This window comes from Ovis aries, chromosome 11 (assembly GCF_016772045.2).
Source record: "Ovis aries strain OAR_USU_Benz2616 breed Rambouillet chromosome 11, ARS-UI_Ramb_v3.0, whole genome shotgun sequence".
NCBI lineage: Eukaryota > Metazoa > Chordata > Mammalia > Artiodactyla > Bovidae > Ovis > Ovis aries.
In genome coordinates, this window is record NC_056064.1 from 33,186,808 (window position 1) to 33,199,113 (window position 12,306).

At 47.6% G+C, this 12,306-nt stretch overlaps 1 protein-coding gene across 41 annotated transcripts in view; it reads left to right on the plus strand.

Annotated features, from left to right (window-relative positions):
• The window catches only part of NCOR1 (nuclear receptor corepressor 1), a 154,513-nt gene that overhangs the window by 133,890 nt on the left and 8,317 nt on the right, over positions 1–12,306 (plus strand). For 30 of the 41 annotated variants that reach the window (XM_060395456.1, XM_060395457.1, XM_060395460.1 and 27 more), the window contains 10 exons: positions 976–1,182; positions 1,585–1,734; positions 2,076–2,183; positions 3,771–3,936; positions 4,106–4,593; positions 6,893–7,021; positions 7,507–7,664; positions 7,838–8,061; positions 10,011–10,157; positions 11,425–11,567. In XM_060395456.1, coding sequence (XP_060251439.1) covers positions 976–1,182; positions 1,585–1,734; positions 2,076–2,183; positions 3,771–3,936; positions 4,106–4,593; positions 6,893–7,021; positions 7,507–7,664; positions 7,838–8,061; positions 10,011–10,157; positions 11,425–11,567 — 1,920 coding nt within the window. The other 11 variants (XM_042256685.2, XM_042256691.2, XM_060395467.1 and 8 more) reach the window with 6 other exon arrangements.

Below are 12,306 nucleotides of genomic sequence, written 5' to 3' on the forward strand. Positions count from 1 at the left end.
GCATAAACTTTTATCACTCAAACTCTCAGACAGAAGTGAATGTTTATGCTTTCATTTAGTGTGTATCATAATCCTTTATTTTATAGCAGTTTTCTTTGCTTGTCATTGTTGAGCTCGAGCTGGATTATCAGTGTTTTGAGGACAGAGGCATTATCTCCTGTTGCAGTTTTGTTGGGATGTAGTGGGCCTCCGGCACTGTATAAAGCTGTGTGTGCTCAGCTCATGACCGCACCTACAGTGTTCCAGCACCTGCGTCATGGGGCCTGGTCCTGCTGCTGCCTGTTGGTGCAAATAAAGTTTTATTAGAATACAAGCCATGACTGCTTGTTTGTTTTGTCTGTGGCGGTTTTTACACTGTAATGACAGAGCTGAGTCAGTGTGACAGAGCCAGTGTCCACAAATCCTCACATACTGACCATCCAGCCCTTTGGCTAATCTCTGCTGTACATGCACACGCTGATTAAATGCCCATGGACAGTTCATTTTCAGTGCGCCCCCTGCCCCCACAAAAGTAATGTTATCATTTGTTACAAATTTTTCCATTTCTTTGTATTAGATGATCTATACTACAAAAAATAATTTTTTTTTCAAACACAGCTTTTGGAAACTTCAGGTGAAAAATCTAATAAAGTTACATGTCAAAGACTGAAAGTGAAACTACTTGAGAGTAGTTTTTAGCTGCTGTTCTAGTGGTAAAGGTTAATACTCTTGTTTTGTCTGATCTGTCGTCCCCGTTATCATTACGTCTGCCATTAAGATGTTTATATTCACACTGCTGCTCTGTCAAGGTACAAAAAGAATCTGCCGTAATCCTGTGTCCCCCCTCTCCCTGCCCCAACCCTGAGGTAGGTAGAAGCTGATTGTGCTCAGTAGCTCAGCAGATGGTTCTTTTCCTTACTCTTTCTGTGGGTGATATTTAGCAAGTGGATTCTGCACGGACTCAACTACATGCCTGTCTTCCTCTCTCCATCGCAGCTGCTGCTTACCTGTTCCAGAGGCAGCTGTCACCGACCCCCGGCTACCCCAGTCAGTATCAGCTCTATGCGATGGAGAACACACGCCAGACCATTCTCAACGACTACATTACCTCCCAGCAGATGCAAGTGGGCCTGCGGCCTGACGTGGCCAGGGGGCTGTCTCCCCGGGAGCAGCAGCTGGGGCTCCCGTACCCAGCGACCAGGGGTGTGTGTCTGTGCCCAGGACTAGTGCTTGGTGGGCAGATGATGGGAGGAAGGAAAAACAGGCTCTGTGGCCGTTAGCCTCGAAGGCAGACAGGGTGATACATCGAAACAGCCTGCTTTGGCGGCACTGGAATAACGATGCCAGATCGATGTCCTTAAAGTTGGAAGCCGTGGTCTCGCCAGCTTCACTCTCTCTCCTGCCATGCACAGGGTGGGGGTGGGGGGTGGGGCAGTGTTCATCTGCCTCTTGGTGAAGCAGGTCTTTCAGAGTCATGCTGAACTTAAGCACTGTATTTGTCCTGTATGCAAATTATTTTTGGGTTAGAGAAACCCAAGAGCTATGTGCAGTTCTGTGTCTTTAGAATAACACTTGAAACATAATTTTGTTGTTTCTTTTGAACAGGAATCATTGACCTGACCAACATGCCTCCAGCAATTTTAGTGCCTCACCCCGGGGGGACGAGCACCCCCCCCATGGACAGAATCACATATATTCCTGGTACACAGATCACCTTCCCGCCCAGACCTTACAGCTCCGCGTCCGTGAGTCCAGGTGGGTGTGCACGCACCCCTCTCTGCTGGGAGCAGTGTGCTCCCGTGTTGCCAGCATAGCCTCTATGGGTATTTGGGCACTTTTCCCCAGTCAGTCTGCTGTTTTTCGTTTACTGTCTAGTCATAGGTCCTCCACAGTATCTGTCCCTAGATCCTCTGAGAGCTCCTGGGAGCTCGTGTTATGCTCCATTATCACTGAAACTGTTAAGAAAGCACACTTCCTACTGCTCAGATTTGGAGCTTTCTGAAAAATGTTCAGTCACTTGAGAAGGTAAAGCTTGTTTGATGGACTTGCCGGGTTGGCGTTATTGTCCTCAGGCTGCAGGTTTGTGTGTTTTCCAGGACACTCGACACACCTCGCAGCCGCGGCCAGTGCTGAGAGAGAGCGGGAGCGGGAAAAGGAGCGGGAGCGCCTTGCCGCGGCCTCCTCGGACCTCTACCTGCGGCCGGGTGGGTGGAGGCACTAGCCTCGTGCTCAGGGTGGGATGCCCTCAGACACAGAGCAGCGGGGCCCTTGTGTGTTTAGGCTGCTGAGGAGCCAGACAGGGCGGAGGCAGTGGTGTTGTAGTGTGGATGGTGGCATTTGGATTTAGCAATACCAGTTGGGTCTGAAAACGCTGGGCTCAGAGCTCATTAAAGCTGAAGCCATCCAGCAGAGGCTCACAGAAGATTGCTGAAGATAGGTGTGGCATTTGGGTTGGCGTGTAAAGGAAGGATGCAGAGTGTGCTTAGAAGGTTGTCTGATTGATGTAAAAGAAATCCCTCAGTGTCTGACCATAGGAGGTGCTTTAATGAATGATGAGCTGTTCTTGTTGTTTAATCACTCAATTGTGTCCTGCTCTCTGCATCCCCATGGACTGTAGCCTGCCATCCTTGGGGTTCTCCAGGCAAGAATACTGGAGTGGGTTGCCATTCCCTTCTTCAGGGGATTTTCCTACCCAGGAATTGAACCTGCATGTCTTGCGTCTCCTGCATTGGCTGGTGGATTCTTGACCACTGAGCCACCTGGGAAGTGGATCATGAACTAGCACCGTAATATTGCTTGTATGTTGTTGTATAGAAACTGCAGAAATTGACTTAACTGAAGAGAGCCAGATACAAATCCTACATAATGTCTGTGGGAACTATGTTTTAAAAATGCTTGTGATCCCACTGATGAATAACATGCAGCTTTAAGTCCAGCAAACATCATTTTTCTCCATCAGACATTTGAAAGGTTGATAGTATTGTGGTGTTTGAGGAAACACTGCCTTTTACACACTGTCAGTGGTAGTATAAACAGGGATAACTTTTTCAGAGACATAAAAAATACGAGCAATAATCCAGTCCTAGGAATGCACTCCTGTGGGAATGCTCACATAAACTGCTGTGTGGTCAGACAGAAGAGAATTGCTGGAATGGCTGTGCTAAGTGATACCTGCTCTGAAAAAAAACATGGCTGTTTTCTAGAACTGCCAGCTCAAGTGAGAAAGAGTGAGTCTGAGAGCCTGAGGAGTTGGAGGAGAGAGTGAGGAAAAGGAACTTGAGGTCCTGTGAGTGAGGGAGCTTTGCCGCAGGAGCCACGGTCAAGTGGAGGAGCCATGGAGCTGTGGGCTGGGCAGCCTTGGGCCCTGCTGCAGCAGAAACTCATCATTTGCATTGTGATTCAGAGACAGTTGTTCCACACTTGATTTTGGAAATAAGAAACACCAGAGTACGAGGAAAAGTCAGAGACAAACTTCCTGATTTGAATTAGTGCTTCAGTATTGGTGGTTTTTTTGTTTCTCTTTGGAATCAAGATAGAGACTCGTCACAGGAATGGGAGTGAGAGTAAAGTGGTAGCTGACGATTTTGTTTCAAGTTATTAGTGTGGTTTTATTGCATCTTTATTGGAAAACTCTGAAAGCATTGATTTCTCGAAAGGCCAGAAAGCAGGGTCGCGATTTTCTCCACTTGCTTTCCTGTCTTCTATTTGGGAATGTGAGGAAGTCAGCGACCCCCTGTGCTGCCATCCAGCCTCTTCATGATGGCTCGTCCCTGCATCCCTCTGCCCCGCAGGCTCGGAGCAGCCTGGCCGGCCCAGCAGCCACGGCTACGTGCGCTCCCCATCCCCGTCGGTCAGAGCTCAGGAGACCCTGCTGCAGCAGAGACCCAGTGTCTTCCAGGGAACCAACGGGACCAGCGTGATCACCCCACTGGACCCTAGCGCGCAGCTGCGGATCATGTAAGCCTCCGTGTGCACTCAGACCAGACGTGCAGTCTGCTGCACATGCTCGTCAGCGTGTGACTGCAATAGCGCTGCACACTGTGCTCACCGCAGTCTGTCCTCCTGACGCCCCAACACCCCGGGAGAGTCTCCCCGTCACAGACTTGTGCTTTGGTTTTCTTTTCAGGCCACTGCCTGCCGGGGGCCCTTCCATCAGTCAGGGCCTGCCGGCCTCCCGTTACAACACCGCTGCGGATGCCCTCGCTGCTCTTGTGGACGCTGCTGCATCTGCTCCCCAGATGGATGTGTCCAAAACAAAAGAGAGTAAGCACGACGCCACCAGGTTAGAAGAGAATGTGAGGAGCAGGGCAGCAGTCAGTGAGCAGCAGCTAGAGCAGAAAAGCCTGGAGGCGGAGAAGAGAGCCGGTCAGTGTCTGTACACCTCTTCAGCCCTGCCGAGTGGCAAGCCCCAGCCTCACTCTGCAGTAATTTACTCTGAGGCTGGGAAAGAGAAAGGGCCTCCTCCCAAGTCCAGATATGAGGAAGAGCTAAGGACTCGAGGGAAGACCACCATTACCGCAGCTAACTTCATAGACGTGATCATCACCCGGCAGATTGCCTCGGACAAGGACAGCAGGGACCGTGGCTCCCAGAGCTCAGACTCTTCCAGTAGCTGTATGTATCTCGGCCCGAGCCCGCCCCACGGGACCACACATGGAGTCACCTGACTCCAGGGGAAGTGAAGCACACGGTGTGAATGTAATGGAGAGGTTGTGTGGGTTAGTGGTGCACGAAAGTCTCTCCTGCTGTTACGCCTTTAAGTATCTGAGCATCTTAAGTACACTGTCACGTGTTTCCTTGAGGAACTTGGCCTTTCTGGGGATGAAGCCACAGGGAGGCAGACAGAGGCAGAGCCGCTCACATTTCAGGTTCTGCAAATGGGTATGTCACACGCTCTGCGCTTCGAGACCTCGTTCCTCAGGAGACCCTCCTAAGGCGTGCATCAGGGTCTAGGGTGGTGCCCCAAAGCCACTAGTAACCTTTTTCTGAGATACAGATATTTTTAAAAGACTACGTTATTGATAATTATGGTTATTGGTAATTGGTATTTCTTAAAAGTTGGATTTTGAGCAAGTGTAAGAATTTAGCAACCTACAGTAAAATGCTAGAAAAGTTGTTTTAAATGTATTTTTAACTACATCCTAAATTCTCTATTGAATTTCTGAAGGCAAGTATTTAAACACATATCCCTTAGTATTGAAGTAATGTAACTACACATAGTAACCTCTCATTTCCATTCGTGAATCGAGTAGAGTCGGAGACCATGACCAGTGGGGTCCTATGCACTGCCCGGTGTGCAATACAAGGTTCTGGCTAGTCCGCACCTGATTCTGACTTGTTTGGGTAAATAGCCCCATGGCTGAGGTCTGGAGAGAAGCTTGGTAGCCCTGTGTGTCCATGAAAGATATCTGTTAGCCTGGACTGTGGAAATCTGCAAAATCAGTGCTGTACCTACAGAAAATTGGGACAGTCTCTAGTTGTGTGACTGGGCCGTCTGGCTGGACGTCACTGGCACACACGTGGTAACCATCCTGGGGCTTGTGGAACGCTTGCTAACTACCTGACATCACTTCCTTTTTGCGTCACAGAATGTCTGCAAGCAGTCTGGCTGCTTTTCTGATGGTTTATGTTTCTGAGCGTAGTTTTATTTTCATCACTGACTCGATTACTTGTGTGAAGCGCCCAGGCTCCTCCCGGTTACCCAGCGTGGCTTTCAGTTCTTCTTCCTCAAACCCCCTCTTCCTAGCCCCTGCCCCAGACATCAAGGGCACTGAGCTCCCAGGAGCACCAGGCCTCCTGCCTCCTGTGCTGCCCTGGGGAGCAGAGTTTGGGAGCAGCACCCAAACAGTGAACAGTGATTGGTGCCTGTCCCAAAGTAGTACCAGTTAGTTTGCATATAGTGACATATTTTAGTTTCCAAAGCTGATTTCCACCCCTGTTACCAGATCTCTGTCCTGAGTATACCAGAGCCAGGTCCTTGCAGGTTCCCTGACCTGGTGGGGGCGGGAGAGGGCTGTAGAGCTGCGGTTGGAGCAGTGGGTGGTACACTAGTAGAGGAGTTCTTTCCCACCTTCTACCCTGTGTCCAGGACCTGACCACGCTTGCTGATCTGGCCAGGGTCACATACCCTTTGGGCCTCTGATCATTTCCTTAGATGCTTCAGTGTACCCAAAAGTGCACACAGCACTCTTGAGTCAGAAGGGTCCTGAGCAGGAGGTCACACCCTTCCCCAGCAGCTCACCTGTTCTCGAGTCTGAGGCCCTGGTAGGACTGAGGAAAGCGCCTGGACCCCCACTGCTTAGACCCTCAGTTCCCAAGGGCACCATCTCTTGGAGGGCCCTGCTATGATGGCGCATGCTCCCTTCCTTCCTGCAGACATTCACCGCCACCTCTGTTCATGTTCATGGTGTAACATGGGGCTAAAAATGGGAGTCATTTTCGTCAGGAGCACTCAGTGATTTGAGAAAATTATTACGTGATGTTAATCCACAGCGTTGAAGTTGTCCTAGTGAAGAAGAGCAGACTATCCGGGATGGAAGTGACTTGGAAGTATGTACTGTTGAGGTCTCCTCTTGTTGGTTTAATCTCTTGTGATGAATTTCCTGGTGATTTTCTTTTTCAGCCCGCAGCAGAAGGTCGAGCTCTGTTTCTGATCTGCTTCACCTCAAGGTTTTAGAGCCTGCAGATTTTCAGGAAACTCTGTACCTTGCCAAGATGAGAAACCCAAGGAAGCGATTAACTGACCTTTGCCACAATGCACTGAGCTCCTTGTTTGTTTTTTCATTAACCTGAGGTGCCATTGAACATTTCTGACGAGTAAAACCTGAAAATATGCAAATAGATTTGAAGAGCTTGGAACTTCTGAGCTTGACATAAGATTAGTTTTAAAATAGATTCTTTTCTTTTCTTCAAGTATCTTCTCACCGGTATGAAACACCTGGCGATGCTATTGAGGTGATAAGCCCTGCCAACTCTCCCGCACCGCCCCAGGAGAGGCTGACGGCCTACCAGCCGGAGGTCGTGAAGGCGAGCCAGGCAGAAAGTGGGTCTCCTGTGTCTTCACATGTGCTTCCTGTTGTCTGTCCAGGGCATGTTCAGAAATAGCTCATTTTGTTAGTTTTTTTTAGAGTAATCTTCTATGAGTCTAGATGGCAATCCACTCCAGTACTATTGCCGGGAAAATCCCATGGACAGAGGAGCCTGGTAGGCTACAGTCCATGGGGTCGCAAAGAGTCGGACATGACTGAGCGACTTCACTTCAATGGAAAACTATTTTCAAGTCATCAGTGACTTTTAAAATATGTTCTAATGATATTGAAAATAGTTGGTATTAATTTTGTTTGCCCACTTGTGCTTTCACATTTTATTCTATGCTAATCTTCTGTTGTCTCTCAGTGAATAAATATTTTTTCTTCAAAATTAAAATATGAATTCCCAATCCTGTGTTTCTCTGAGCTGTGTTTAATCTTTGCTCATGAGTGAAAGGTGGGCCTCCCTGCAGTAAGCCGTCTGTCTGTCCCCTGTTAGACGAAGCCCCCAGACAGTACGAAGGACCACTGCATCACTATCGGCCGCAACAGGAGTCCCCGGCCCCGCAGCAGCCGCCGCCGCCCCCCTCACAAGCCGAGGGGGCGGGACAGGTGCCCCGGACACACCGGCTCATCACACTTGCTGACCACATCTGCGTGAGTTTTTCACTACTCTTATTAGTTAGTGAGGTCTCTGTACAAGATCACACAGAAGGCCACATTTCACATAGAATCACAATAAAGATATCTAGATTTTTTTTTTATGTTACACTTTTTTTTTTGGCAAGTGCTCAATGGATTTAACCAGTTCCTCTTTTTCTCATTCACAGCAAATTATCACACAAGATTTTGCTAGAAATCAAGTTTCCTCGCAGCCTCCCCAGCAGCCTTCCACTTCTACATTCCAGAGTTCACCATCTGCCTTGGTGTCTACACCTGTGAGGACGAAAACATCAAACCGCTACAGCCCAGAATCTCAGTCTCAGTCTGCTCACCATCAGAGACCAGGCTCGAGAGTCTCTCCAGAAACTCTACTGGACAAATCCAGGGCCAGGTATAGTCTCCCTTGGCCACACATACGTTCCCCAGCAGTGAGACAGTCGAACTCTACCTTCACGATAGGGAATTCATTTCTTACCAAAGTTTCTTCACCTATCCCTGGAAAATGTAGATGAGAGTTTTCCCTTTGTATATTATTCTTGGAATGTCCACTGTCTGGGCAGTTGGTCCTATATGTTTTTATTATGTGTCCACAAGTTGATTGCTGTCCTCTGTCTGTGGGTTTGCAGACAGTGCTGTGGCATGGATGGTTGGTAATGTTGGGACACTGCCTGGGTCTTCAGAATCACAGTGTGTTCAGAAGTTTAGGAAGCTGGCATTGAATAATGTGAGGCTGCTCAGTACAGGGCTCTCTCCAGTGTTCTCCCCAGGGCTCTGCGCTTGGAAGTTGCAGGTAGTGGACTGAGTGTTGGTGCGCATGTTAGTTGATGGAGAGCAAGCAGCACACAGATTTGTCAAGTTCATAAAGATATGAGAACGAGTCTGGGGTTCAGCAGGTCAAGGACTCTGCAAATATCTGGAGACACATGGCAGGTGGATGGACCAGGGCAGTGGAAGTGGCAGTTGATTTTGTAGCAGGCCTGGTTCTCCAGCCTGCCTGCCAACCCCCAAGTTAGCAGAGAAGAAAAAGGAGTAAGAACAGTGTATTTAATAAGCTGAACGATACTCCTTTGGGAAAAAACTTTATTGTGGGATTTTTTTGAACATACAGAAGTAGAGAAAGTGTAGCATGCCCTCACAAGCCCCATGTGTTTCATTATCCCCACCTCAAACTGGAGTGTTCTGAAGTAAATTGCAAATGACGTAAGTAATCTCAAGCAGCTGGATGATCTTAAGGACATGATGAAAGCATTCTCTTTTAACAAAAAAGAGCTTCAGTTATCAAAGAAGAACAGAAAGTTACAACAGTCATTCATGATACATTCTTGATACAAAGTGCTATATAGATTTTGAACAGTTGATGGCCATTTATGAAAAACAAATCATTTTGATTTTTTCACTTGTAATTTCCACATCTCTGCACCTTGCTTTTGAATGAGGAATGTTACATTTCTTTCAGATTACCTGGTTTTATAGTTTAAAATATTTATATAATCCATACTGTTATAAAATGCCATTAATTGGTTTTTCAACCTATAAGCAAAACACAGAGGAGTTGTTCTAGAGTTCTGGAACAATGTAAATGCTGTAAATCATATAAAAATGGCTGAGCAGGCTATATAAAGTAGACAAACTAAAAATTAAAATCAATATAGAGAAGGTAGTCAAGTCCTTTATCTTTTGTGGTAAGACTGATAGCTACTGTTTCAAGTTTTGATACACCAAGAAAGGTATATACCATTGGTAAAGTGTGAAAGTCACTCAGTCATGTCCAACTCTTTGCAACCTCATGGACTATACAGTCCATGGAATTCTCTAGGCCAGAATACTGGAGTGTGGGTAGCCTTTCTCTTCACCAGGTAATCTTCCCAATCCAGGGATTGAACCCAGGTCTCGATCCCACATTTTAGGCAGATTCTTTACCAGCTGAGCCCCAAGGGAAGCCTAAGATTGGTAGTTACCTCTAAATCATCTAAATAAAGAGCTAAAAGAAAGGGTAAAAAAAGGCCACCTCTAATTGGATGGGGTAGATTGGGGAAAGAAACGACAAATAATACCTATAATGATAATGAAAGCATATATTAAAGGTCACTGATGGCTTTTATTCATTAAAAAAAAATACTTGGCTGTGCTGGGTTTTAACTGTGGCACTCAGGATCTTTAGTTGTGATAAGTGGGATCTATTAATAGTTCACAGTGTTTGAGGTGACTTTTTTCTAATATTCAGTGTCAACTTTTGTTCTCTGAAATGACTGAAGTAACCAGCTAACCAGTGTCTGTGTGTGTGTTAGGGTGAGCTGAGGTGAGCCCTGGGAAGACAGTCTCACATTTCATATGTTGCAGCATCAGGCCTGGAAAGTCCCCAGAGAGGAGTCACATCTCTTCAGAGCCCTATGAGCCCATCTCCCCGCCTCAGGTTCCTGTTGTGCACGAGAAGCAGGACAGTGTGCTGCTGCTGGCCCAGCGTGGAGCCGAGCCCGCGGAGCAGAGGTACGTAGGGGCAGCACCGCGTGGCTGTGCGTGCGTGTGTGCGCGCGCGCATGCGCATGCTTGCACTTGGTGCCTTCCATTTTCCTGAAGTCAGTGCAGTTTTTTCTCTTTCAATCACATGTCAGTAGAATCACTTTATTTTCCTAGTGATCAAATGCTAGTGGATTTTACTGAAGAAATTCTAATATTTAAGTAGATGATAGAAAGTAATTATTCATTATTCTCCTTGAAATTAATTCCTTCTGGATCGTTTTTAAAACCTTTTTGTCTGTGTAGACATTGAGCCCCTGAAGTGCCCACCAGGCACCTGGCGTCATGTGCAGTGTGTGGAAGGTTGCAGTGAGCACTGCTTGCTGTTTTCTCAGCAGTTTCTAACCCTTACCCCCACCCTGTGAATTAGTGGATATTTATTCCATTGGGTTTAGATGCTTTTAGTTTGGCCCCTATACAATTCATAGGCACCCAAATAGGTGCTGGTACCTTTCAGTGAAATGAGGAAGAAATCCTGTTTTGGAAAGGGAATGATGTTAACTTCAATTATATGTTTACATGTTTTCCCCTAAGCTTGTGAGTTTTTGAGGACAGAAACGACGTGTTAGTCATTTTTTTGTTATCTGCTTTGTCACGTTTGAGTGATGGACCCAATTAGGTTATCAGCACCTTTCATGTGTTCTCTGTTACCGTCTCTGGCACTAGTTGGCTCCTGGGTAGTCCTGAGCTAGTTGAGGAGACTTGTGTTTCTAAATGTGTTAGCATTGGAAGCCGCAGATGAAATATGAAAGCCTTTACATGATACTCCGCTCATGCAGGCCTGGAAAGATTCTAACAAATATGCAGTTTTATTTCTGCACTGTCGCTGTGCTGTTAGGTCTAACTGTCTACCGCTTAGGTGTGAGTGCTTGCTATTTTATAGGCAGGTATGCTAGTGGTTACAGTCTTACACAAAGTAATTTTGCTAGTTAAATGGTCCCCAGATTATGTGGTCACCCTGAATACACCAGGGTCTGTGCTGCAGAGAAGACAGGAGCATGGCAAGCTGTTTTGAGGGCTCCTGTTACCGCCTGTTTGCTCTCTTGGTTCTAGACCGTCTAATACACTCCAGGGCTCCTTTTCTGATGTCCTCTTGGCCCCAGATATGTCAGTGCTCAGATGGAGAGGGCCTCAGGCCTGGCACTTGCAGGGGTTGGGGGGATTGGGGGTGGGAGTGGGGGTGGGGCAGGGAGGGGAGTAGGAGTGTGTGGTGGTAACAAATGGCTGTTCCCAGCAGGAATGACTCCCGCTCACCAGGCAGCATAAGCTACCTGCCTTCATTCTTTACCAAGCTCGAGAGCACGTCCCCCATGGTGAAGTCAAAGAAGCAAGAGATTTTTCGTAAGTTGAACTCCTCTGGTGGAGGTGACTCTGATATGGGTAAGTGGGATTTCTTTCATGAACTCCCATAAAATGTGCATAAATAATGATAGCTCCATGTTGCCTCTCACATAACCCTTGAGTATGAGGGCTCTGGCAGGCCGGTCCAAGCACATGTGATATGAACTCCTCCACAGGCCTCCGTTGGCTCTGCTTGGGGGCCTTCTGTGAGGAAGCCCCACCCAGCATGTGCGCAGCTGCCCATTTTCTCTTTGAACAAGTGTGGGTCTCAGAAGTGTGTGTGTTACGTGGGGCTGGATTGGCTCTCCAGTGTTTACCCCCTGGTCTACCCCCTCATTTGGGTAGACCATCCAGCTGTCTGCAGACAAGGTCGTGCTCCTCTAGTTGTCTATCCAATGTGGACGTGCACAGGTAGCCAGCTCTAAGCATTCCTACCATCCCAGGTGCTGGTCACTAAAAACCTTTCATTCAGTTAGCCTTTCAGTCAGTTCTGAGTACCATGGTAGGACCCATCCCCAATTCATCATCTTAAAGGGGTCTGGGACCACACTGGGTGTTTCTATGACCTGTGTGTTCAGTTCCAGTGACTTAGTGTTGGTACCAACACCAACCTCCTGCAATGAGCTGCCCATGGCCCATACCTCTCCCTGCTGTCCTGTGTCTGTCACACCAAGTGTGGGACCAGGTTGTGTGTACTTGTTTGTGCCTTTCTCTGCTCTACCAGTCTTTGTGGATTACCTTCGAAGCGCACCTCCCACAACTGAGGATGGTGCCAACC